The following is a 27,976-nucleotide window of genomic DNA, read 5'->3' on the forward strand; positions in this document are numbered from 1 at the left end:
ATAATAAAAAAATTCGCTCGTAATATAAAATTTTTTTTTTTGGTAATCAGTAATATAACTGATACACTCGTAAATCGCAATAGGAGTTGCTACAAGGGTGGCAGCAAAGAAATGGAATCTTCAGTTATACTCGAGATAAAATTAAGAATGGAAAAATATTGGGAAACACTTAAATGCGAAAATAAATTATTTTCCATCTTGAAATTATCTTCTGTTTCGTAAAATAAAAAGAGAGTGACTTTCCATTTTCCACCCACAGAAACTTTTTCCAGATGCTGGCTACCCTGCTGGGACCCACTAACTGGTTTCATGCAATTTCAACGGCACGGGTAACTTTTCCTGATCGTAAAAAGCAACCAGTAGACGCTTCTCTTATGAGTTCGGCGGGCCTCCCCCATCGTCTATAAATACTCACCGTGCTTCGCAAGCTCTTCTGTGCTAAGGGAGTCCAAACGGTTCAGATCACCTTGACTGACCCCACATTTTGCTCGCAATTTCTCTCCGCCGTCGCTATGGCATCCACTGAAATGGACTCATTCGAAAACCTCTTGGCCCTCTATGAGATCGAGCGTCAAATCTTCAATAGGATGATCTTCATCATTGGAATGGAACCAGAAGCGACTACGATGGTGATAGGGCTTTGGTTGTCTCTTGAGTGGGTTGGCCACATGAACATCCTGCAAAAGCTCGCAACGGAGAACGATGCAACACTCTCACTGGTTGCTGCAGAAGCTCTAGCTGCACTGGCATACATAGAATCAGAGGAGATAACAAATCCTTCACTGACTCTTCTTCCTATGATGTCCAACATGCTGAACCGGGTTTTCACACTCCAACATTTTTATGACAACAAATTTATTTTCCGTCAAGGTATCGGACTTATCCTGGAGGGCGTTTGCAATCTTATATTCAGGGATATTTTGGACAAGAGAGGTGTTCAGCCATTGAACCGTGGATATTTGGTTCAACCGGTTACTCCATCCCCGGTTCAACCCCTGCCTCCACCCCCATCCGGTGGGCCTGCAGGCGCTGGTTTAACCGTTGGTTCAAGTGTTCCTCAACCTCAATCGATGGCTGCATTGCCAACCCAAACAACCCAGTCGAACCTAAACCCCATGGCACGGCCATTTATTCCGGAGATGGCAACACAGCTAGTACACCAGAGGATTCTGTTCGTTACATTCTCATATGGAAACCCCTTGACTGAACAAGAAATTCATGATTTCTTCACTGGGTAAGTAGTATCAATTAAAATTATATTTTCTTTATCCATACCTGACCCAAATTTTAAATAATGGGTTTTTTTTTTTTTGGTAGGATCCATGGAGATTGTGTAGAAGAAGTTTTTGTACATCAACCGAACCGGGGAGGTCCCACTCTATTTGGGAAAGTGAAATTCAGATCGATGACGACGGTTGAACGTGTGATGAAGGGATTTGAAGTTATTAAGCTGAACGCTGCCGGCAAATCTCTCTGGTGTCGGCGTTTTGATGCGAGAAACCAAGGGCGGTGGAGGAGGGGTGAAGGAGTACTCTAGGGATTTAAAAAGAAAAAATGAATTTGTAATTATAATGGATGATTTTGTACTTAAACAAAAGAAAAATCCCAAATTTAATAAAAAAAAAATCTTATAAATTTGCCTCCTTTTGTGTAACTCCAGCATTGTTGAAAATATTTTCTCCCATTTTTCTTTGGAATTGAGGTTTTCTTCATATCAACTTAGCACCTTAACAAATATGAGGCAGGGATTACCCAAAAATTAAAAAATAAAATAAAAAGAACAAATATAAGGCAGGATTAGCCTTAGTCTTGAGGGTATTCAAACTCTTCAACTCATAATATGTGGTGGTGATCTTTTACCAAGTGAATAACCTCAAATACCAACTGAACAACTCTTTGAGGTTATTCACTTTTACCGTCATGTCACTCACTCAAGAGTAAAGTTTTAACTTTCAAGTAATGATATCCAATATTATATCCTTCAGGTGATTTTAGGTGATTTTAAAAGACGTGACATCTCATATCAAGTATTATCCCGTAGAGCACCCAAGAAGAGGAAAAAAAGAAACATGTCAATATGTGTAAATGTATCATACTTCAAATCATGTTGGAGAATGAGAAAATTGAAAAATGATATAATTTGGCATGAACCTATTTTAAAGACTAAAAGGAAAAGAATTTGAACCCTCTCCGTCCCGCATTGTCCTTCGTCTTATCCATAAGACCATCAGATGGGCGATGTGTGGACATTAAATTGTCAACTGTTGGATGAAAAGGCTGAAACAAAATCAATCTTCAAAAGTGTGATTCATTTCCATCCATACACTTGTAGTCAATGTAAGGTTGGTAGAATGGTAAGATCCATACTTCTCAGTGGGGAGGTCATTCAACCCTTGCCGACAACAAAAAACAACTATATTGTAGTATGCGCAAACTGGCCAGGTGAACCTCAGACAAAAAAAAAAAAAAAAAACTTGTAATTTTACTAATCCCCATCGCGCCCATCCAGAGAGTCTCATGGACAGGATGGAAGACAATGCTGATGAAGAGGGATCTACAAAGGAAAATGGGGTACTTGCAATACATTTGGCTCCAAGCCAGGTTCAACCACACTTTCACATCAAAGCACTCAAAAAAATCAATACAAGTTTCTCTTATTCCTTGTTTCATTTCAAATCAACAAAAGCCAAAAGTGGGCTAATTTGTTTACATCTCTGCACCGTCTGGTATCAACACCACAGAACCAGTTGTCTTTCGGTTCTCAAGGTCTGCATGAGCTTGTGCTGCCTGAGACAAAGGGTATTTGTGGTTAACACGAACACGTAGAACACCTGATGTCACATTAGCAAATAGATCTTCAGCGGTTTCCAGCAATTCTTCACGGGTTGCAGTGTAATCAAATAGAGAACCCCATGTCCAGAACAAGGATTTTGCAGCAAGATCTGATAATGGAAGTGGGTCTGGTGAACCTGATGCCATCCCAAAACTCACCAGGTAACCTCGACTCCTTAAACATGCCAATGATCCCTGGATGACAGAGCTAACCAAGTAAGAACAACATCAAAGGAACAAAATTAAAACTCCAGAAAACACAGAAGATACCTTCATTGTATCAATACCAACAGAATCATAGACAACATGAACTCCTTCTGGTGTTATCTTCTTAACAGCTTCAACAAAATCCTCATTTTTGTAATTTATGACATGTTGGCATCCATCTTCCTTGGCCTGAGCTGCCTTTTCTTCAGTGGACACAGTTCCAATAACAGTGGCGCCCAGAGAATTAGCCCATTGGCACAAAAGAGAACCAACACCACCAGCTGCCGCATGAATAAGGACCTTGTGTCCAGGTTCAACCTACATTGCCAGTTGAATCAGTCCCAAGACTCTTGCAGGACCCACGGAATCAAGCAGGTTTAAAACTCAGAATGGAAAAGACAAACCTTGAAACATCGACGGACAAGGAACTGAGCTGTCATACCCTTAAGCATGATAGATGCTGCAACAATGGGGTCTATTGAAGGTGGAACAGGCACTGCTACATTTGCAGGCAGGATCTGTTCTTCAGTGTATGAACCCAATGGCAAACCAGCATAAGCAACCACATCCCCAACTTTCCTGTCAGTTAAGCCAGGGCCAACTGCTGTTACTACTCCAACGGCCTCATTACCTGCATTTGAAAAATTGTGAACAAATTCATTTATCACCTCAAACCAACAAAAAAAAAATCTCCAGGATTCAAAGAATAGACACTCAAACTTGAAAGGTTTTCCTTTCAATCGTCAGCTATGCTCAAGTTGCAAGAATAAGAAAGTTCAGGATCATACTCAATCCTATCCTACAAGATCTCATAGGTGGAAGTATCAATTGACTACTTGTAAACCCACTTGGGTGAAGGAATTTCAAGAACTTGGTTGCAGGGTAGATTCCAAATCTGAAATGCATTTTCAGGATCATATTTACTCCTATTCTACAGTATCTCATAGGTGGAATTATCAATTGACTACTTGTAAACCCACTTAGATGAAGGGATTTCAAGAACTTACGTTGCAGAGTACCCTCAGAAATTGTGGGATTTCAAATCTGAAATGCATTTTCAGGATCATATTCACTCCTATCCAACAAGATCTCGAAATCCATTTTCTGAGTCAAGAAGCTAACAAGTAGAAGCAAACCTGGAATGAAAGGTGTTGGAGAGAGTTTGAAAGATCCTTTACGGCAATAGATATCAATGAAATTGAGCCCTATTGCCTTGTTCTTCACACGAATCTCACCCTCTTTTGGCTCTCCTATTTCAACATCCTCCCATTTTAGGACCTACAAGCATTATAATCCAATAAGTAAACTTTACTAAACTATTTCTAACTTCAAAGATGAATTGAAGATGAGGAAGATAAGAGAAAAAGCAATGAGATTACCTCTGGTCCGCCGAGCTCATGAACTCTGATCGCTTTCACCATCGTTGATGCTTGGTTTGCAAGTTCACTAACACCGGATCCTTATTGCTCTGCAGGCCTAAAAGGACTGTGACTTATTATGGCTATTTGTAAACCAAGGAGAAAAGGGTTTCTTCGGAAGTGCCGGCCCAGGATTTCGCTACCTAGAGAAAGTTCTGTTTAAATAAATATATATTTCGATGATCAAAGACTTCTAAGCGGTCATGATAGGGAGAGCATGGATCGAGAGGGTTCAATCGAGTTCGAGACCATTTGATGAACTATCGGTTACAAAATCTGAGGTGCATGGAGCATGCCTCAATAGGACATATTAGTGCTATCAACTCTGGGTTACAGCATGGGTTCTGCAGTTGATGGTGGTTCTTTGCCTCTATTTCTTCCCCAGTTGGAACGGCTTGAAATGGATATTGTAGTAAGCTTCTCTTCCCTCTTCTAAGAAGACAATTCCTGAATCAGGATTGCTGTAGATAGAACGACCTGTTCCATTTTTCATTTAGGCGTGAAGTTGGATTGTTAAATTGTTTAAGTGGAACTTTCTTGGGTGGCCTAAATGCAGGTAAGGCAATTCCTACCAAACCCTTTTCTCTCAGGAAGTAGAAATACCTGATGGAAAGTCGGCATTCCTTGTTAGAACATTTGCAACTCGAGCAGCAACTATGGTGAAAGCAATCAGAGTTCATGTGCAAGGCGGACCAGAGGTAAATCTCCCTACACTCTCTCTCTGTCTGTCACGAATGGGTTATTTTGTTCTGGAGCTCTTATAGACAACCAAATTCTTGCGTTTCCGCTTGGGACATTCTCTAAAAAAGAATGAAATAGAGCCCAAATGAGTAAGCAAGAGCTTGAAAGAGGTCTACTCCTGTTAGCTATTGCAAGCATAATAAGACCATTGACGAGAATGAAGAGTGAACAGGGTGGTCTAAACCAGTCAGTAATCAATCAATAGTCAGAGCTATCAGCAGCCAGCACACCCCCCCCCCCCTCTCTTCCCCCCCAAAAAAAGAAGAAAAGAAAAAGATGATAAGAAGAAGATGGAAGATTGTTCTGTACCTGTACCTGAATTCTAAAGAGGAAGTCATTTTCTCATGTAGTTTGCTGCCCAAATTTATTGAGACTCCATTTTAATTTTATATGATCATTCTTTAGGAGGTCTTCAATTTTCTGACTCCTGATTGCCTACATTTCTTATTCCTCATCTGATATTGACCTTTGCAGCATATGAATACTGTAGGGAAGTTTACTTTTCACAGGGTCATATTGGTTGTAGGTCTTGAAGTGGGAAGATGTGGAAATAGGAGAGCCAAAGGAGGGTGAGATCCGTGTGAAGAACAAGGCAATAGGACTCAACTTCATCGATGTGTATTTCCGTAGAGGACTTTACAAAGTTTCATCGATGCCCTACACTCCAGGTTGGCTTCTACTTTTATTAATTGTTGACTAGAAAATTTGAGATATCAAATTCCACAACTGCTGATGGTGCCTTACTACTAAGTTTCAGCAATGCCTTCACTTGCATGGTAATTCCATCATTTTGGAAAATCTGTCCCGTCAAATCCTAGTGTCTTTTTAATAGTCTTGGTGATAATAATCTGTTCAAAATTGTTCTAATTCAGGTATGGAGGGAGTTGGAGTGGTGACAGCCATTGGCCCTGGAATAACTGACAGGAAAGTTGGGGATGTCGTTGCTTATGCTGGTTCACCAATGGGTTCATACAGTGAAGAACAGATCCTGCCAGCCAAAGTGGTGGTTCCTGTTCCACCTTCTGTAGACCCCATTGTTGCAGCATCTGTCATGCTTAAGGGTATGACGGCTCAGTTCCTTGTCCGTCGGTGTTTCAAGGTTAGTTCTGTTCATCTGGCAGTTTCCAAACTTCAGATTCCATATTGGATTAGTAGTCAGCTTGATTTAGGATACCCATGCATCATGGTTCGATACTATGCTTTTGGATGGATGTAAAAAATTCAACAGGTCCTAAGATTTTCTCACACAATTTCATACTGCTAATCCCATACATTAACCTAAATTCGAGATACTCTCACAGAATATCATGTGATCTCTCATTTCAAAATCTAATCCATGCAACTTTTCCTCCCCCCACCCACTAAAAGAAAGGCTCAACCTTGATGTGCTACTCTCATGATGCAGGTTGAATCTGGACACAAGGTTCTTATTCATGCAGCAGCTGGTGGAGCTGGTTCTCTACTGTGCCAATGGGCTAATGCGCTCGGTGCCACTGTTATTGGGACTGTATCAACAAAAGAAAAGGCAGCTCAAGCCAAGGAAGATGGATGTCACTATGTCATAAATTACAAAAAGGAGGATTTTGTTGAAGCTGTCAAGAAGATAACACCAGAAGGCGTTCACGTTGTCTATGATTCTGTGGGGAAAGACACATTCCAGGTATCTGCTATCTTGCTACCTTCTCCTAGTACATCTATAAGCAATGAACTTGTGGATAAAACTCCCCCCCCCCCCCCCCTTTCGATCTGTTCTAAAAAACCATATTCTTGCTAACTCTATATTTAGAATAGTGCATTATGTGGCAGAATTGGATGGAAATTCAACTGGTCAAAACTGAGTTCACAGTTTCAAAATATTGTGTGAATGACTGAATGCCATCAGTTTCCCTAGTTGTGGCGAATGGAAACTTCTGGGATGGTATGGTTAATTTATATATGATGGATGCAAGCATCCGAGTTTGCCAGATCAGAAGAACTTTTGGATATCAACTTCTTTAGGTGTACACAATCACATCTCTCATATATAAGAGGGCGTGCATTTGCTTGTCAACTATTACACTTCTAACTGCACATACGCATAATGCATAACAGTTGCCAACTTCCACCAGATTATATTTCTTTGCATGGATGAAATATAACAGTAAACAGCAGTCCTCTATTTAGTCAGCTCTCGTGTACGAGAGGGCTCTGCTGCTTGTTCCATTAATATTTACAAATGGAAGTTTCACGCAAGGAGGTGCTTGATTGCCTCCATATTCTGTAAATTTTAGATAGATAATGATAAAGCAGTTGCCTTTTGGTAGTGTAATTTGTGCCTAAGAGTAACTTTTGTTGAAGACAATAATTGCAGTATATGAACAAGTAGCAGATAGCCTATCTTATAGGATTTTGGTCTTACTTGGTGTCATCCAGGGATCATTGGCATGTTTAAGGAGTAGAGGATACATGGTGAGCTTTGGGCAGGCATCAGGTGCACCGGACCCAGTTCCATTATCAGACCTTGCAGCAAAATCTTTGTTCTTGACGAGGGGTTCACTATTCCAGTACACTGAAACCCGGGATGAATTGCTGGAAACAGCTGAAGAGGTATTTGCTAATGTGGCATCAGGTGTCCTGCGTGTCCGTGTCAACCACAAATACCCTTTGTCACAGGCAGCACAGGCTCACGCAGATCTTGAGAACCGGAAGACAACAGGTTCTGTGGTGTTGATACCAGATGGTGCGGAACTGTAAATCATACAAATTCAAACACTTCTGGCTTTGTTGGCATGAAATGGAAATAAGGAGTAATAGATGCCCGTAATTGTGTTTTGAGTTCTTTGATATTAAAATGGGTTGAGTCCGGTTTGCAACCAATGTCATTGCAAATAACCCTTTTTGTTCTGTCATTCATAAATGCAGGCATTTGTCAAATAAATCTTCTTTTAATTTCTGTTCACTCCTGAACAGATGATGCAGGTTGACGAGTTGGTTAGTGATCATTGTTATTGTGACTCTGAATATTCAAGGGACTCACTTTGTAGCTCCCACGTAGTATGAAATTTCTGGCATGTCCAGTTGAACATTACTGTTGTAAAAATAAAGCAATTCAGATCCCCCAGAATCAAATCTCAGATCTAAAAATTCAGCAATTCTAAGGTTTCTTAACATGAAACCATGATCCATGATCTAATCTTGCATCATAAATGTGGTACAAACAGTAGAAAAGAATGCTCAAAACAGCACAAGTGAATCGGTTGTTGTTAGGCTGGAATTTGGCACACCTCCCTTCCAGTTGCAACTGAATGGGAATTCTGACGCATCTGAATTGAATGCAATGAAGAGAAGAGGAGACTCCTCAGCTAGAAAACAGATCCTTGGTCCTCTCCTTATAAAGTTATCAAGATGTGCATGCCTTTTAAAATAGAAACACACATTACCATTACATTCTCACGGACTAGGAGAAAAAATGATTCGTGGTAGAGAGTAGGGAAAGAATAAGCCAATGGCTTCACAAATTTGTGCAAGTTTACAGGTTAAATAAGGGATCAAGTTTCTTCTTACCAAGAGAGTTGCTTAGTTGGCAAAGACCAACATGGCAACATCTCCCCAAAAAACAAGGTTACGAGTTCAACTTTCCTTGGGACCAACTTTAAAGTCTTCCTCAACTGTGGTTTAGATGTTTCAAACCCTTTAAAAGGACAAGAGGAGAAGGTAGTCCAGCAAATTTTCAACTGAGGCAGCTTATCTCAAGACCCGAACTTGATAAGAAGACCTGGTTCAACAAGTGAGTCAAAGAAACCAAAAACCTAGTTCACATAATGATCAGCCTGACAATGAATGACTCGGAGCGTTAACTTCATTGAGTATAACAATACAGTTTGTAAACCTCCAAATCTTGTAAAAAGAACAGAACATTTTCCTCTACTTCTACAGTAATGGAGCAAATATGGGTCAGTCCCTTATTACACAGATGACAAAAGCTTCAGTGCAGATACATTTGTTTGTGACAAGTTCGCTACACCTCAAGTCAAATAAAATGCCACTGGGTTGGTCCGTGCTGTTGCTCCCGAAGCCTTATTTGAAGCAGTAATAATGTAACTAATGCCATAAATAATATAATTTGGCGTTCAGAGTCTTGCCATCCTGAGCTGTTGCTTCAGCATGGGTCTAATGTATTCATGGTAACCATCTGGTACAATAGAGTCATTCAGTGGTTCTTTCCAAGCTTGCTCGTAGAGTTTAGGATACACATTTCCATCATAACATCCAAGGATAGAACCAAGGTAATGGTCGGTGTAGTTAAATGCATCAACCAGCGCAATGGCATTTGGACGGATCTTTCAAAAAATAAAGGCAGGTTTGTTAGTTTATCGAATTAGTGCTAGCTAAGACCGCATCAATAGTGTAGTGCCAATCTGTACTTAAAGATGGTAATTTGCTGGAATCAATATCTTACCAACCTGTGCATACAAAGATCTAAGCTGCCCGGTGACAAGAGATGCTTGCTTGGGGCTGATGCACCCTGTTGCAAGGAATTCACCCTGGTACTTGTGAACCAGTGAGAGGGCATAAATATTGCACAGCACCTCCAGCTGTTCCTTCACCCCTTTTCCAGGTATGTCCTGTTGCAGCTTCTCAATGAATCTGAAAGAATAAAATGACAAGTTATTCCTAGAAAACATGAAAAGGTTTCCAAATAAGAAATTTGAAGTGTCTGATTTTGCTGTTAAAAATTTTACAAGAAAATAATATTTATTTATGGGCAGCCAGTCATTTATCCCTATTTTTGAGTGGTAGCGAATGAAAGTGCACAGTGAGCCATGGGTTGAATGCAATATTCAATTTCCTTGGGGGCTGGAAGATCTTTTCACACTTAAAAGTCATTGAGTTGTGTCTGAGTACCAGAATCATGCTAACCACACTACCCATTAGCACTCCCTTTCCCATTATTTGTTATCAACATTATGTTATATTACTTTTTTTTTTCTTCTTTCACCATTGCCAACTTTCCCCCATTTAACATGACTAAGAAGCACATTTGAACATGATTGAGTAATGAAGATAAATAGAGTTTCCAATGAGTGCCAAGCGTATGATCAAGAGACCATCATTAATTTGGTAAAAAATCAACATCGAAGTAATTTTCCTAACTTCTTTTGTATTTGCACCATCAGTAAGACAGATTCCCTATTTGGTCCCCTCCCGCTTATCCACAACCTGTCCCGTGATACCACCATTTGGTCCCCTTCGCCTTCCAAATCCTTTTCCACTCACTCCGTTTGGAACCTTATCTGCTCCCCCCATCCCCTTGTTCCTTGGTCCCATTTGGTTTGGTTCCAAGGCCACATTCCCCGTCATTCCCTCACCCTTTGGAGAGCCCTCAACCTTGCCCTCCCAACCCATTCCTTCCTCATTAGCCGCCACATCCCTGCCAACCCTTGTTGCATCCTTTGCTGGAGTGGTTCAGAGGACATTGACCACCTTTTCTTCTCCTGCCCTTTCACCCGCCCTATTTGGGATAGAGCCCTTGCATCCATTTGGCCCCGCTCTAGACGTTCACACGGGTTTGTTCGTGATTGGTCTTGGATCTCGAGGAATTTTGCTGGTCACTCCATTTGCGATCGCCTTGGCAAGCTAGTCTTTAGTGCCGCCATCAATCACACTTGGTGGGAGCGCAACCTTAGAAGATGGACTTCCAAATCTCGATCCTTAGACTTGATTTGAAAAGCCATCTACTTTGATGTTTCTTCTAGATTGTTATCCCTCCCCCATCCCCCTATTGCCAACAATCCCAGAAATAGGTTATTTGTTAGTTTCTGGGGTCTTAGTTGCTCTCTCATCCCCCCCTCTTGAGCTCCTTGCTCCTCCCTCTTTCCTAGTTCCTCTGTAATCTTCCTTGTCGCTTTTAATATATTATTTATTCATCCAAAAAAAAAAAGACAGATTCCCTATTTCTAACCCTTTTGCAATTTTGTTGGTTTTCAATAAATACAAATTAACAAAGCTTGATCAAAAGAAAATTTAAAGCATGAGTTGTTCAAGGTTTCTCAATCAAGGGATATAGAAAAAGAGAGAAAGGGAAGCTTACTTTGTTACAACAATCAACTGACAATGAGCAACAGCTGCCTCTGCCAAATCAGCAGATAGTTGTGCAAAGCCTGATAAAATGAGTGGATGAAAGAGAAAATATTAGCACTTAGAGACTGAAGTTGTTCTCCTAAATCTAAAAATGATGTAACAAGATGGTAGCATCCCAATCAACATATGTACATTGTAGGTCAAATTACTAGCCAATCAGGCCCACAGAAACATACAAACCACTTATTTATCACCAGCCTGTGGTCTTTGAAGGAATTATTTACAGTGGTTTACTGGTCTTATAGGATTAAGAGTACAAGAATATGAAAATTTGTCGTACTACACTTGATCTGACAAAACATTCTGTCTTCACTATCATGGACATGTATGTGGTTTTTCTAAATATAATTAGTATACAAAAAGATGAATCAACAACAACAATAAACTGTATTAAACAAGAGAAATACAATGATTTAAACTTCCTACCTACCACATGTTTACCAACTTTCTTTTGGGTGGCATGCAGGGAATGCAAGTGAAAATTCTAAAATTCATTTATAGAATGGAAATAATAAAATAACTACCTTCTTCTGGAACTGAAAATTTGCTTATATTTTCAGCACAGGCAACAGACATCCTAGCAGCCCTTGCTTGAAATGCCTCTAATATTACACTAGGTTTTAACCAATCCTCAGCTGCACAAATGTAATAGTCAAAACATCAGGTTCTAAAATCAGGTAAGACAACGTATTAGTAGATATGATATGATATGATCTTAGAAAAAAGAAGAGAAAAGAGAATCAGAACCTAACTAACTAAGCTGGCTGCAATTAAAAACCTGGAGTGTTTCACCGATATATAATGAGAAGATGATAGAAAAGGCATTCCCTGTCCACAGACATTTGTGCAAATTACAGGGAATATTTTCTGTATCATATAATAATACCATTAAATGATTAGAAAAGCTAGAATTTTAACAAAAACAAACTAAAAAAGGAGAAAAATGATATATACTCATAATAAAATATAACATTGTGGGTTTTACAAGTTTATGGTTTATGAGTTGATATTGCTAGGTATTGCATCAACCCAAAGTATGAGGCTAAACAACTTAGAGAAGACAATACTAATAAGCAACTTTCTCAAAAAAAGCTGCATATGGAACTTGTGAGGAAAACTGGGATTTCCAAGCCAGAAATATATTCAAATTACTGACAATCTAAGAAGCAAAAAAATAAGCAAACCTCGGCCTAATCAAATATGTTTTCGAATAGTGCCATCTTTATAGGTGTGGGATTTTCTCTCCCTAAAGCCACCATCAGATCCATGGAAGCTCTCTTCTGTGCCTTCCCTTGACAAAGAGTTTTCTAGCTACTTTCAACCCACCATCTGGCATGTGGTTTGATTCCCCAAATCCACACGGGATCTCGGTATCTACAAAATCTGGGACTACAGTAATGCTAGTCCACTGAAACTCACTTGGATTTTTTCCCACCAAGCATGACTTTATCTAGGTCAATTGGGTATACTCCGATCTCCTAGAAACTGACTCAATTTGGATTACTAACCTTCCCCAAAACCCCTCCTGGGTTTGGAGGAAACTTCTATTGCTTTGCCCTCTCTGCTACCTCCATGATCATCTCCAATGTTTCGGCATGGCCATGGGCACCCCCTTAGCATTCTCTATAATATTTTGGGCCCTTGATTGGTCTATGCCTCCTGCTTTCCCAAGTCCACACTTCTCACCCTGTATCACCAACGGCATTTGGTCCCCCTCCACCCTCCCTGGATGGTCTCACTCAGATTTCCCCCCCCCCTTCTTCCACTCTTCCCCCTTGTCTGCCTTCATTTCCGGTGGTTCTTGGACCACCGTTCCCCTCCTCGTTCTCACACAGGTTTGGGACTCCCTTCCCACCCTTTCCAACTCCCCCAGTGACCAAACCATTTGGCTTCCATCCCCTACCTAAACCTTCTCCACTTATTCAGCCTGGAACCTTCTCTGTGGCCATAACCCAATGCCCCCTTGGCCTCCCCTGGTTTGGTTTGAAGGCCACATTTCCCGACACTCCCTTACCCTTTGGAGGGCCCTTAACCTTGCCCTCCCCACCCAATCCTTCCTTATTGGCTGCCACATCCCTGTCAACCCAAGTAGTATCCTTTGTTGGAATGGTTCGGAGGACCTTGACCACCTCTTCTTTTCTTACTCTTTTTCCAAATCTATCTGGGAAAATGCCCTATTTTCCATTTGGCCCCGCTCAAGGCGCTCCTTCGGGTTTGCTAGTAATTGGTCTTGGATTCTGAAAAACTTTTCAGGTTATTCCATTTGTGATCGGGTTGGTAAGCTCGTGTTTTATACCATTGTCCATCATCTTTGGTGGGAGCACAATCTTCGAAGATGGACCTACAAATCCTGCTCCAAAGATATGATTTGGAATTCCATCTTCTTTGATGTTTCCTTTAGACTTGTAATTTCTCCCCTCCCCCTAATTGATGATACCTCAAGAATAGGCTTATTGTTGTCTCTTGGGGCCTTAACTCTTCTCTTCGGTCTTCATCTTAAATGCCGCTTTGTTTTCCTTTTTCGTAATTTAAATTATTTATTCATCCAAAAAAAAAACAAACTAAACTAATCAAACTGATCCACAATAGGAGTGGACTAGTTCTCAAAAGCAGCAAAGCAACTAGCACTCAGCTAAATCAAAAGCAGCTATGAGTTATGAAAGATAATATGAATATTCAAAAGCAACAAAGCAACTAGTACTCAGCTAAAACAATTAGAGATTCTATTTCAATATGTGTATACAATTTAATGACTTGCAAATACGGAATCTAAACAAAAGAAGAATATATATACAATACCTCTTTGAACAGCACACCAGCACTGCATAAGATGCTCCACCTGTCCCATATAAGTAGTTGTGCCTACAGGCTTTTTCCCTGACCCCAACTGAGAGACGGTCTTTACAAGAAACCGAGCAACCTGAATGAAATCGTTTTCAGTATACTAATAGTCATTTTTAGAAGTTGACACCTTTTCACACATTTCACCCTCATTTTCAATACTTTCTTAAGGAGTGAGTTTTCCTACAGCCAGAGTCAAGGGAGAATCCATTGACCCCAGTCTTTGGGAGAAGAGTATTGTGCATAGGCTAGGGGTATTGACTTCATCTATACGTGAATTGTTCAGTATTGGTCTCTGGTTTCTTGTGGTATTTGTGGATTGTAGGTTCAATGGAGGTTGCAGGTGCAGGTTCAGTAGAGGTTCAATGGAAGGTTGCAGGTCGCAGCAGCAGTGAGAGCAAGTTGCAGCGGCAGTGAGAAGTGAGAGAGAGATCAAGAGGGAATCAAATCTTACTTTTCTGTTTTTCTTTTTCTCTTTTTCTTCCCTAATCGACTTTTGGCTCTGATGCCATGTTGAGAAAGCCGACTGTGGTAGAATGGCTTGAATGAATCAATGTGATCTCAAGGCCTCTATTTATAATAAAGTGGAAAGAACACTATTACACAAATACCCTTACTTGGGTAATAAAAAATAAAAAATTACATGAACTAAAACTCCTAAAATTGAACTCCTAATAGAACTCAACCAACATTTAGTGAAACCCTAGGACAACGGCTGACCCTTCAGCCACCAGCACAGGAAAACTCCCCCCATTCCACAATAAACATGTGTGTGTGTGCGTGTACATCCATGTATATATATGTATACCAACAAAGTAACATATTAATCTTGGCCCCCTCTCACATTGGGGGAAAAGGATGATCAGTCAGTCTCCACTGAATTAACAAGGGAACATGTTATCATTATGGATGCCCATCACCGGATCATCATGCTTTACTAAATGTTGTGTCTGAAACCATTAATGATTCCTTAAGGGCCCGTTTGGTAACACTTGTATTCTTTATTTATGGGCTTTTTCTGTGCTAGTGGAACAAAAAAAATGGAATTTTCCATTTGGATGATACTGGTCTGTTTTTATACGCCAACGAAAAAGACTGGCCTTTTTTTGTGTTGGAAACAAGATTTTTGAAACACAAGAAACCTTGTTTTTGCTGATTTTCAAGTTTTTTTTTTAATGAAAAATTACATCCAAATAAAAACATCTTGTCCCGAGAATTTTTATCAGAGGCTCAAACAAAGAAGAGAGAAGAACAAGCACCTGCGACTCTCTATCTTCTTCCTCTCCCTCTGCTTTTGAAAAATAGTTTTAGAAAAAGTTAACCAAACACCATTTTATGGTTCAAGAAACAGGAAGAATGTTTTGGGTGAAGAACATGTATTTCAGAACAGAAGCATTATCAAACAGGCATAACTGTAGTCACTGTAGCATCAGTTTTGGTTGAATCAATGTATGGACCTTCCGCCTGGGTCCCAGAAAACCTGTCTAACTGACAGTAGTAGACAACAACGAGAAGAAACAAAACCCCCATTTCTTTCTCTTTATACCAAGGGGGTGCAGTCTGAAGATTGCAGGCTTTCCAGCAAAGATTAGACAAACTCAAACCACATCAGTCTTCCTAGAAAGAGATTCAAACAAACTCTGTTCCACTGCTTAATACTTCCATACAAACATGGCTGTGTTAAAATGCATCAACTAATTGCAAATTGTCATAAATAAGTAGCAACAAGACAATCACAACGATCTGAGACTTTCATATTCATATAATGAACCCAAATCCACTCGCAGCCACATGAACATATCATGGACTCTAACATCATTAATCCATCTGCCATAGGAGCCAGGTCTTGTCACAATGTTCCACGAAATGAGTATCATCATAAACTCAAATAAAAGTGGAAACTGGAGACAAACTGGCGACCTAGGTTTCCCAATATATATGCAGTAAGCTGGGCATCCAATGCTTGCGTTGGAGAGCTCTATTTCCATCATTTTTGACCCTCTAAAAAAAAGAATTTATGCAATAATAATAATGCAATATTATTTCCACAAATGTGCACTATTTTTCCAACCATCATAAGGCATCTATTTTGCCATGTGGATGGATGATGTTTCCATTCAGACTGTTGGATAGACAGGAACAGGACATAGTCTAGATTAATCATGTTTCAAATATCAGTCTGATCCAAAAAATGCTTCCCTTGTATTGGCATGCATTTCATGCATGTCCTTGCAAGTGTGCCTGTACCCCAGACAATACTGTGCACTCTCGCAATGCAGAGTAAGATCAGAGAGGTCAGATTACAAGAACAGCAAATAAACCACATACCTTTTTATATGGATATTAACCGCAATAATATTGTAATACCAACAATAAACAAACCTGCAAGAGCAGAACAATGTTGTCTCCTTCATACGTACAGGCAGGAACAAAAACAGCAAATAACTCAGGAAGCCCGCTGCTACATAGGTAACCATGGCCACCACACAATTTCCTACATTCTTCAATTCCATCCTGCAACCAAAGCATACAGTGATCAGTAGCAAAGCATCATAAAGTTATCTATATATATACATAGACACACACACACACACACACAAACAATTCCATTCATGAGTTGATCTACATGAAAATATGAAGTTTCAAGTTTTAAGGATGATTCTAGATGATACATATTCTATAATAATAGAAAAAGAGATGGAAGTAAAACAATGAAAGGCGGCTCATTTACGCACAGCAGTAGCAGAAGTAGTCAGAGACTTCAAACCAGCAGTGCATGCATGAACTTCAGGCAAAGTAGAGAATTCATTGGCTTGCAGTCTCTGTGTTACATCAGTATACAGCCACTTCAACCACTCACTAACAAACCTGAATGCATAGGCAGAAGCCAATAATGGGAACAGCCTATTCTGCTGAGTCTTGTAATCAATCACCTGACAGAAGAAGAGTAAACAGAAGCATTAGCTACATTTACTTCGAAGGCAAGAAATGATCTAGGAAAGTCTGCAAATGGCTCCAGGGATCTTTTTAGGATAACTTTTTTTTTTCCTTTGTTTGATTATTGCTACACACGATCTTTTGATGTTAGTTCCAACATGGGATTTGAAAGCTTTTTAAAAAAGCAAACTTTCTATAACCTAAATCTGGATTCTCATCTGAGAAAATCCAGAACAAAGCAAAGGTTTTAAAACAACTTCTAGCTTACCTGGATCTCTGGCCCCCCATCTTGAGAACCAAATTGTCTTCGGACAGCACTATACCTTGTAGCAATACAAACTGCTCGTGATAAAGCACAGGATGCATCAGACACAATTGTTTGGCGTACATATACCATAGTTCCATAAACTAGCTGCCTGGGAACATCTGACTTCAAATATTTGCCTTCTCTGGTGACCTGAGAAACCCTGAAATATGAAAAAAGCTTCAGAATCCATTTTATGTCTGATATCTTCAAATATCAAAAGGAAAAGGAAGACAACTGAAGCTCATTTGTTGGGCCAGTAATTGGCAACGCAGAGAGTGATACAGTGATATGGCAGACATCCATCTGACTCTTTTTTTTGGATGAATAAATAATTATATTAAACAAAAAGGAAATAAAAGAACAAGGTCTTTAAGCGGAAGACCGAAAAGAAGAAATAAGGCCCCAGGAGACAACAATAAACTGGTTCCTTGGGGTATCATCGACCGGGGGATGGGGGATAGCTAACAGTTTAGAAGATGCATCAAAATATATGACATTTCAAATCATGTCTATAGAACGGGATTTGGAGGTCTATCTTCGAAGATTGCGCTCCCACCATAGGTGATGGATAGAAGCACAATACACTAGCTTACCAATCCAATCACAATGGAAGAACCTGAAAAGTTTCTCAAAATCCAAGACCGATCACGAGCAAAACCAAAGGAACGCCTCAAACTGGGCCAAATGAAAGCCATGGTTTTTCCCTAGATAGATCTGGAGAAAGGGCAAGAAAAGAAAAACTGTTCAAGGTCCTCCAAACCGTTCCAACCGAGCAGAACCAAAGGACATCCATGTGACTTGATCATGTCTAATAGTGCTTTGTCCTTGTCAAGCCCAAGGTTTACTCAACACCGGATGTTTCCTCTATTTCAACAAACCTAAGTTTTTCTAAATAAAAGAACAGTGGGAATTGCTAGGGTTTTCTAAATAAAAGAAGGGTGAGAAATGCCCTCTTCTTTCCACAGTAGATGACCACTGTGTTAAACTTGTGGCAACAGGAGAGGTGTAGATAGCCAAACACATCAACCTTTCAGGTTGCCACCTCAACTGTCACATGAGAAAAAGTGCCATGCAAAATAAGAATCATATACAGGCCTTCAAAAAATTCATTCTCGTACGAAAATAAAAAGATATTATAGGTAACCATTAGGTATTTAAAATACAACAGGTAAATTCTTCTTTCTTTTACAATACATGGTTTCTTTTAATAAGATGATTTCTCTAATATGTTAAAATCATAGTGGATACTTACCATCAAAATGAAGTCATCCTCAAATTTTAAGTACTTTATCAGCCCAAAATTTAAATAACATGATCATCACGGTAGCATCTTATTAGACAATATGGACATCATCTAATGTAATCAATAAGAAATTTGTTGGGGCATTAGGTACAAAAGAAGTCTAGCATAAATTGTCAAATGGATAGCCTGGTCATTTAAGAAATGAAATATGCATATAAAATTATAAACTCAGAATTACTATCCCTATCTAGCAGCTTCTGCAAACCAAAGCTATCCCAAGAAACCTATGCTTTCCAACAAAAAGAAGCGGAAGTTAAATACATTTCAACTTAAAGTATAGATAACATGTAGTACCACATCATTTGGTATCAAGTAATTTGTGCAAGTGTAAAAAATGAAGGTTCAACTTCTCTCAGAACAATTAATTAACTGAAGAAACAAACAGCTAGCAATGTAAAAATTATTCCACCATGAAATGAACACAATAAAGATTTTTGGAAACTAAAAGCAAGATAGAGCCAGAAATGGGGGGGGGGGGAATGAGTCAATGAGAAAGAAGGGGAGAACGAACTTCATCAACATTTGATCCCTAGGGATGCGCACATGATCAAACTGTAAGACACCATTGTCCATACTGTTGTACCCTCCATTCCCGAATTTTGTCCCAATATCCCCAATAGTGATACCCGGAAGAGGTGAATGGTCATCTAAGCTTCGAAGTTGTACAATGAAACCTATCAAATAAAATTTTCATTAGCCTATTCAACATAAAGTACAAACATCGATGTGAATTTTTTTTTGTCAACAGCTAGAAAATTACCATTCACACCATAGTCCTGACCATCTATTATAAGACGGGCATATATCACTGCATGTGTCGAAACTTTACCAAGTCCCCCAGGCCACCACTATGCAAAAGATTCACCAAAAAATTTATCTTATCAGATGCCAATTTAAGAAAAATGAAGAAATATTGCATCAGTAGGAGCTGATGACAAATCTGTGGGCACGCTTCTTGTAAAATACAAAAATGCAGTAGTACCCACATTCAAGGCTCCCAAACACATATAAGAGAAGCCCTAAATTAAATAGAACACTGCTTTTAACATACCAATCTCTGATCTAGTGGATACTTGAATTCTTTCATGCCTGTATCCTTTAAGAATTGACTAAATACATTCAGAAAATGTTACTCACTTTACTTGAAGTTAGGGTCGGACTGTGAAGGATAAACTCATCAGTTTTAGGATCAAAGGTTGCAGTGGTTTCAAGTCCCTGAATATTGGAGCCATGACCAAGTTCTGTCTGTGCATAGCAGCCAATGATCTGCATCTTATAAGCCAAGGGCAACCACTTATTCTGCTGTTCCTCAGTTCCCTGACCTTTTATAGCAGGTATAAACATGCCCTACAAAGAATAAACATAAGAACTAAATCAACAACTTCAGTCACAACTGAAAAAAGGGTAGGGGTGTGGAAGAAGCGAATTTTGACATACATTTACACTGTTAAATGTAAACTAGAAACAAACTTAAATGATAGAAAGAAAAAAATTGGGTCTTTGGAAACCTGAAAAGGATATATAATAGAGACTCAGAGCACAACAAAATAATTTTATGACCATATCATGTTTTTGGTATGAATTCAAAGTCTCCCCAAGACAGTATTTGTGATGCAGAATTCTAGCAAGAACACTGCTAGAGATTGCCCCCCCCCCCCCGGGCCGGGGTGGGGGGGGGGTGGGAAGGACACCAAGACTACTGACAGATGGGACTATTATATTTAGCTTTTCATTGTTTTAATGGGATTCTAATCCCCTTAATGTAGTTTCTAGGTTGGTAGAAGACCAACTAGAGATAACCAGGATTTTATCTGAACAGGGTAATTCAGATAGGTTAAAATAGGAGTGTGATGAAATTGAATTGTCAAAAGAGTGGTTCTCATCTGTTTTGTCCTCCAATCCTCTTATCTCTATTGGTGCAGCATCTTCCCTCTCCCCAAATCTACCATCCATGCCATCCCTTTTCTCTGTTTTTCTCTAAAAGGGCCAAGAATCCTCTCGCTTCCTCCATCCTATCAGTTGGGCTGCTACTTGCTGGCTTAAATATGAAGGAGGGCTTGGTATCCGCCGGATTTATGATGTTAATTTGGGCTGTCTCCTCAAACTCATTTGGAAGATTGCCTCTAAACATGATTCCATTTGGGTATCTTGAGTCTACTCATATCTCCTCAAATCGGATTCCATCTGGACTACTCCGCCCCTCTCCACCTCCTCCTAGATTTGGAAAAAACTTCTAACTCTTCGGCCCCTAGCCCTTTCTACAATATCTACACAAATCTCCTCTAGATCGACCACCTCTTTCTGGCTTGATCCTTGGCATCTGATGGGTTTCTGTTCAAAGTTTTGGTCCCCGGGCTGTTTATGATTCTCGTATCCTCAAATCCATCACCCTTTCCTCTATCATCACCAATGGCTCTTGGTCCCATTCTCCCCATCCTAGTCTCACACAAGTTTGGAACTCCCTCCCCCCTATCCCCTGCTACTTCCGACATCCCATTTGGATCCTGTCCCATACCAAAATCTTCACAACTACCTTTGCATGGAACCTCCTTAGGTCCCCTTGCCCCTTGTCCCTTGTCCCATGGGCCCCTCTAGTTTGGTTCAAAGGCCACATCCCCCGCCACTCCCTCTTCCTTTGGAGAACCCTCAACTTGGCCCTCCTTACACAATCTTTCCTCATCAGTCGCTACATCCTCGCCAATCCCAACTGTATCCTTTGTTGGAGCATATTGAGGACCTTGACCACCTTTTCTACACCTGTCCCTTCTCCCAATCCATCTAGAGTTTAGCCTTTGCTTCTATTTGGCCTAGATCGACGCGATCTTTTGGTTTTGCTCAAGATTGTAATTGGATCCTAAGAATGTTATTTGGCTCCTCAATTTGCGATCATGTGGGTAAGCTCATCTTTGCTGCCACTATTCACCACTTATGGTGGGAGCCATACAGAAGATGGACTTCCAAATCCTGATCCCGAGTCTTGATTTGGAATGCCATCTATTTTGATGTTTCTTCTAAGCTCTTTTTTTTGTCCCACCCCCCTGTTTCTGACTCTCCAAGGAATAGGTTGAATGTTAGTTCTTGGGGTCTTAACTCTTCTTTCCAGTTGCCCTTTTGAATGGTAGACTGGTAGTTACCCCCCCCCCAATTTCTCTTTCTGTTTCTCTTTGTTTTCTCTTTGGCCTCGGTTTTAAATATAATTTTTTATGCATCCAAAAAAAAGAATTGTCAGAAGATTAGGGCTCCTTTTGATATCAATTCTCATTCTCTGTTTTGCCTATTCAAAAGAAATGAATGCAAGAATTCATTTTTGGTCAAAAATGAAAAATGGCTTGGCAACTTTTGTCTATAATAGATTATGGAATGAAAAATAAGTTTGGTATGTCAAAATGAAAAATTGATAAAGAATAATAATGGGAATTGAGAATAGACCTCAACGTTAGGGTTTGGGAGTGAAAATAAAGAGAAACAATACAGTTTTCATGAAAATTATGTATATTTACTATTATACCCTCAATTTACAGTGGGATTTCATGTGGCTTGAGAAAAAAATGAATAGAATGAACTTTTTTACCCATAATCCATAATAGACTTTTTTTTCCATTATGGATTTTGGGGGGTTTTCTGCGAAGAGAATAATGACGGAATATAGGGTTTGGGGTTCTCAAAGGGAAAGCTTTGTATCAAACTTCCTCGAGGTGTAAGGCAGATTTTATCCAAGTTTGGGTGGATTATGATGGGTGATTTAGTCTGTGGAGGTTTTGGGGGTTTAAGGATGATGTCAAGAGATTGAGGATTGCGAGGGTTTAGTCGTTTAGATGATTAAGAGAAGAAGGCTTACGGTCGGGGTATATAAAACTTACTGTTGTTACAGAATTTTGTGGCAGCAGCTAGTTTGATACTTTGATAAAGAAACTTGAACAAAAATCAGATCTTAGACAAGAAAATGCAAGAAAACTTCAGCGATTTACCCAGCTTCACATGTTGATAGGATCAAACAACAAACCCACCAACCATGATCAATACAAGACAATCTCCAATGAAGGGAACAAGGCTCCAGAGCAGTTTAAGCAGATTTTCAAAATTCCAAGGCAAGAAACTCCCCAAACCAAGTGAATTTAACTTTATTTATGGTAGCCAGAAGGTCTTCTCAATCATCAGTTTGGGAGTTGAGGACCTATCCTAAATTCGTGCAGAGGTATGGAGACTCAGAGAACAACTTAAAACTTTGACAATAATAAAAAGGAGATTTTCCAAAATGCACTAAATTGAACTATTAGCCTAACCAAACTTTGGTCCAATTCACTTAAGAAATAACTTTTTTGCACTTGAACTCTTAGGACTACTGCTTGTTCTTGTTACTACTGCTTGTTCTTGTTCTTCTTGTGGATTTAGGATTTCAGTTTCGCATCAACTCCTTTCATAAATAAATAAGGAAGTTGGTAGTCCATGATTTTGATTTCACTATGAGCTTTTGCTTCTTCAGATCTTATTGTGATACACCACATCTCATTATATTATCATTTTAATACTGTGTTGGTATACCCCAATACTCTTGATTAATGATGACATTTGGACCCTTGGTCTATAACTGGATTAAAATGTGTTTTCATTTACCAGTCTCCCGTACAACGAAATTAGACTGCACTCAATGACCATCACAATTTTCTGCACTCGGAGGTACTAAGAAGTTAACCTCAAAGTAGACCAAATAAGTGGACCACAAGGTGCGCCTACATCTCTCTAACTAAGGCCCATTATTCTAATCATAGATTCTACTACATAAACAATTTAAATGTGTGTTGACCAATGGTTTAGATGATGACATGTGGCTAGAGAAGGGGGAACGCCTAAGCGTATGCGTATCACTTAAGTATCAATAGGAAAGTGATAAAATGATAATGAGAAGGAAGGGGGGACACCTAAGCATACACGTGTCACCTAAGTATCAATAGCAAAGTGACGAAGTGATAATGAAAAGGAAGGGGGGGAACACCAAAGCATACATGTGTCACCTAAATATCGATAATAAAGTGATAATGAAAAGGAAGGGGGGAAACCTAAGCATACACGTGTCACCTAAGTATCAATAATAAAGTGATAAAGTGATAATGAAAAGGAAGAAAGTAGAAACTAATGGAAACTTGAAGAAGAAAGCAAAAGAATGTGGAAACATGAAGAAGAAAGTGGAAAGATGTGGTATGCTGACACGTAGCAAGGACGACGTCAAGATCGACATAAGTGTCAACAAGATAGAAACTTGTAGAAACTTGAAGAAGAAAAATGGAAGAAAGTAGAAACTTATGGAAACTTGAAGAAGAAAGCAAAAGAATGTACAAACCTGAAGAAGAAAGTGGAAATATATAGTATGCTGACACCTAGCAAGGATGATGTTAGCAATCGACATAGGAATCGACATAGGCGTCAACAAGATAGAAACTTGAAGAAGAACGTAAAAGACTAAAGAAACTTGAAGAAGAAGACAATAGAAAGTAGAAGATTGTAGAAACTTGAAGAAACTATTATTTTATCAATTTTCCAATTTCCATCCTTATAAATAAGAATGTACCTCTTCATTTGTGAGGAATTTTTTTTAATATAGATCATAAGTAGGGGTTGCATGGAGAGAATTTTGAAAAGAAAAAGAGGAGCAGAAAGAGAGAAGAGGGAGAAAGAGAATTAACGAGAAAAGAAAGGAGTTCGTTTGTGAAAGGAGGAAAAGAGGATTAGAACTGTAATTCGTGAAAGACAACATTCGATTTAAAAGATAGGAACAACCAATGTATCTATGAGTATTATGATTCAATCCATGTTATATACAATTTTATTGTATTTTTAGCTATCATGACTTTTTGAAAGATTTATGTGTTTTGATGCATATGACGTATACAGTAATAGTTTCTTGGATAATCACTTCAACATATGATCATTCCATGCTTATATGCAAGTGTTTTACAAAGTTTGCTATGATTTAATAATCCAGTGGATTTCTTTAATTATAAATCATTCATTATTCTTGAATTTAACGATTAAACGAAAAGTTTAACAAAATGCAAGACTTAAATTGAATAAAATTTATTGCAACGAGCACTACCCTTGTAAGTCCTATTAAACATTGTGGCTAGAGTTAAAGTAGAAAGATTGGGTCTAAGCCAATGATAGTAGACTATGAGGTGTACATGGCCTTGGGCCCAGAGAATGAAACCACTTCGGTGGTATAGCCACTTTGGTGGCCTGGAGAGATGTACATCCTCCATGGTTCTGCTTAGATTTATGACTGTAATAAAGAGGGGTAAAAAATAAAAAGGAATATTTGAAAGAGTTTGAATAATTTATTTTTCAAAATACTTTTAGAACATATATAATAAGACTGAATGTTTCATCACGACACATGCATTGTTATGTATTTGCGAAGAGACTAAATATTTTATTTAAAAAATATGCATGTCATGTTTTATTCCTATATGTGGCATGATTGTTTTATAATATTCACTAGGCTAGTTTAGCTCATACCCCATTATCATGTACAGACAGACAACCAAAGGACAAGGGTAAAAGCATAGTGATCTAGGACCAAAATTGAAAACCAAGGTCTCTTTTGAGTATGTTAGCTACTTGAGTTTGTTAAGAACAGTTATAATTAAGTATGTATTTTAGGAGTTTGTATAAGATAGTAAATATTCAATTTAGTAGTTGGTGTGATTTTGGAAACTATACTTAATGATAAATATAATCATAGTATTAGTTGCCATCAAATGATCTATTCTTTTTGAGTTTTTACCCACTCTTAATAAATTAATGTTTCCGCCATGGTTAACTGGTTATTGTGATATTTTACTTGTATTTGGAAAGAATGGTTAAAGATAAGCAATTGCCACGTCACCCAGTTGGATTTAGGTGTCATGGGCCCCACCAGACCCTGGTAAGTGGGGGCGTGACACTTGTAGAGCTGGATTCAGCTAGATTATTGTGGGGAAAAGATAGCTGATTTAATAGTGAACATAACCTAGTTCTAAGGTGCTGATCCATAGACCATATCTCCTTGTCTTCTTTCTTAGCATTCAATTGGTTTATCAAAGTCTAGTTTATGTGGATGTGAACCTGTCATTTAGTATTGAACCCATGGTTGTATATCAATTGAGGAACTCTGGCCCAACAAAATGTACATGAATCACTTAATCATATCACCATGTTCAAGAAATCAACAGATTGCATGTTGGCTATGGAACAAAAGCTGGACTTAAACTGTTGCCCTACCTCTTCTAATGTTGAAGCATGTTGAACCTAATGAAGGACTCCCAGCCAACAACACTCACTGGTTTTTGGGTAAAGGTCCAGAAAGAAACAGAAAACTACTTTCTTTCAAGAACCACATGCTTGCTTACTTTGGAAATGGAAAACCTCAGCGGTTTTCTTCTTATTCTTCCTTTTCTCTCCTTTTTTTGGACATACAGAAAGTGAAGTTTAGAGTGGAAGGAGAATGGTGAAAGCATAAACCCCAAGGCCCAGGTTTTATATTACTGGAGGGAATGATTTTGATTGGCATTACCTTTCAGTGGTCAAGAAAAGTTTTCTCAAACAAAGTTAGGGAGCGCAAAAAGCAAATGATGGAGAACTTATCAACTAAAGTGCCCCCTTAGATGGCCATGTACTTTGTCCTGTTGATCATGTACCTCCACAGCTAATGAAACAGGATTATGCTTCTTCATTCTGATAGAATTACAGCACGTCCTATTCCAAGGATGCATACTGCATGGAATTCTTTAAGGGATTCTCCAGATACAGGTAGCAATGTAAAACACATCTCTATTATGGAACTTTGTTCCCTATTTGAATGCTCTTGAGTCATAACATAACATGGTCTTCACCCATTTAATAATATGCAAACTGCAGAGACACAAGGTAACATGACAGGCTTTAATTCTTATCCTAGATTTATGTTCATCTTGGAGATCACATTGTTTCCTATCAATTAGGATATTCAAGGGTAAAAACAATTTATTTTGATACCTACTGGAAAGACAAAATAAGCTACAAACCCCAAAATCATTATATTCACAAGTCACTGACCCAGTGCAGATCTGTATAAGCAGTTTCGTCTACATAAAACCTCAGCCTGGATGCCTCTTCTTCTGTAAAGATAAAGCGCAAATATTTAGACAGAAATAACTATCAAAGTAATCAAAAGGATCTGTGAAGGGACTAGGAGCAATTTCTTAACTCTACAGCTTCCAATATAGCAAATAAATAAATAAAAATCGACAATTAAATTGTTTAAATGCCTGCAAACGCAATAAGAGAGACGAACCATTAAGACGGAGCTCAATGATCCGTTTCCATGCGTATGCCGCTTTCCTCAGAGTGTTCTTAAATAACTCTTTGCGACTTAGCATAGTCCTGTTATCCTTGCGAAAAACCTGCACATTGAAGTAGAAACAATGGAGATTGATCGGTCCTCTCATAAATATAAAACTAATCATGCAACAAGAAACACCAAGCCAGCCCAATCATCCGATCACATATAACAAAGAGTCACAAATTTTTTAAGTATTAAGAAGCAAGCAGCAGATTAAATCTATATCGACAAAGACTTCCAAATCTTGTATTAGTTCCAGAAAAACAGATCCATTGAAGCTCACAAACACACAAACTGCTTGTATCCCGTTGACCAGAAGGTTCAACTTTTCTTTTTTTTTTTTTTGGGGGGAATACAGTGTGTGGCTTTTCAAATTCCAGAAACAAACAGTATACAAAGCCTGACTCCAACAGAAAAGGAAAAAGGGGATATGCTTACAGGATCGCTGGCAACAAGACGTGAAATCCTGTCAGAGACTTCCAATGTGTGCTTAGAACCAGCCCAAACGATTTTCATAGCTTCAACATCGAATTGAGTCTTACTCCTTTCATGAGCAAGGTGATCGACTTCCTCCATTTCCAGTCAATCCAACTGAAGAAATCGACAAGACAAATAAATAGAAGGAAAAAAGTAAGAAAAAAAAAAAAGCAAAATGAAATCAACGAATGCAGGAGCAGGAAATCACAAGCACCTAAATGGATGAGTTGAGCTTCTCTTTTTGAATTCTCAAAATCTCACCGGCAGCGAAATGGATCTCTCTCAGATAACTTTGACGCCTTGCCTCCTAGAAAGTAGACGGCATGGAACGGGTAATTATATGGCGTCTAGTATGCCACGTGCTACCAAATAAATATAAAAGACGCCTAGTATGACACGTAAGCATTTCATTATTACACGAAAAAAGCATGCCATAACTG

General features: G+C 39.0%; 4 protein-coding genes across 4 annotated transcripts; 2 read left to right on the forward strand and 2 right to left on the reverse strand.

Annotated features, from left to right (window-relative positions):
- Positions 1-512: 512 nt before the first annotated feature.
- On the forward strand, positions 513-1,537 carry LOC149013011 (uncharacterized). The gene is made up of 2 exons (XM_089157696.1): positions 513-1,234; positions 1,318-1,537. The coding sequence occupies exons 1-2, from the start codon at positions 513-515 to the stop codon at positions 1,535-1,537; spliced, it is 942 nt and encodes a 313-aa protein (XP_089013822.1).
- Positions 1,538-2,552: 1,015 nt separating this feature from the next.
- Positions 2,553-4,667, reverse strand: LOC149013012 (uncharacterized). The gene is made up of 5 exons (XM_089158624.1): positions 4,419-4,667; positions 4,176-4,317; positions 3,444-3,670; positions 3,103-3,357; positions 2,553-3,027 (listed from the first exon to the last, which is right to left on the reverse strand). Exons 1-5 carry the CDS (start codon positions 4,458-4,460, stop codon positions 2,707-2,709), a joined length of 987 nt encoding a protein of 328 aa, XP_089014750.1. The 5' UTR covers positions 4,461-4,667; the 3' UTR covers positions 2,553-2,706.
- A 209-nt stretch (positions 4,668-4,876) lies between these two features.
- Positions 4,877-8,174, forward strand: LOC149013013 (uncharacterized). Its single transcript, XM_089158625.1, has 5 exons — positions 4,877-5,155; positions 5,725-5,866; positions 6,071-6,297; positions 6,604-6,858; positions 7,611-8,174. Exons 1-5 carry the CDS (start codon positions 5,114-5,116, stop codon positions 7,929-7,931), a joined length of 987 nt encoding a protein of 328 aa, XP_089014751.1. The 5' UTR covers positions 4,877-5,113; the 3' UTR covers positions 7,932-8,174.
- A 738-nt stretch (positions 8,175-8,912) lies between these two features.
- On the reverse strand, positions 8,913-27,857 carry LOC149013014 (peroxisomal acyl-coenzyme A oxidase 1-like). Its single transcript, XM_089157878.1, has 15 exons — positions 27,751-27,857; positions 27,498-27,650; positions 27,012-27,120; positions 26,774-26,835; positions 19,844-20,053; positions 19,467-19,554; positions 19,218-19,380; positions 17,365-17,563; positions 16,895-17,092; positions 16,542-16,673; positions 14,118-14,238; positions 11,843-11,953; positions 11,269-11,338; positions 9,641-9,824; positions 8,913-9,517 (listed from the first exon to the last, which is right to left on the reverse strand). Exons 2-15 carry the CDS (start codon positions 27,633-27,635, stop codon positions 9,308-9,310), a joined length of 1,995 nt encoding a protein of 664 aa, XP_089014004.1. The 5' UTR covers positions 27,636-27,650; positions 27,751-27,857; the 3' UTR covers positions 8,913-9,307.
- Positions 27,858-27,976: the final 119 nt, after the last annotated feature.

This window comes from Hakea prostrata, chromosome 6, assembly GCF_041222555.1.
Source record: "Hakea prostrata isolate BN-2017 chromosome 6, UWA_Hpros_2, whole genome shotgun sequence".
Lineage (NCBI taxonomy): Eukaryota > Viridiplantae > Streptophyta > Magnoliopsida > Proteales > Proteaceae > Hakea > Hakea prostrata.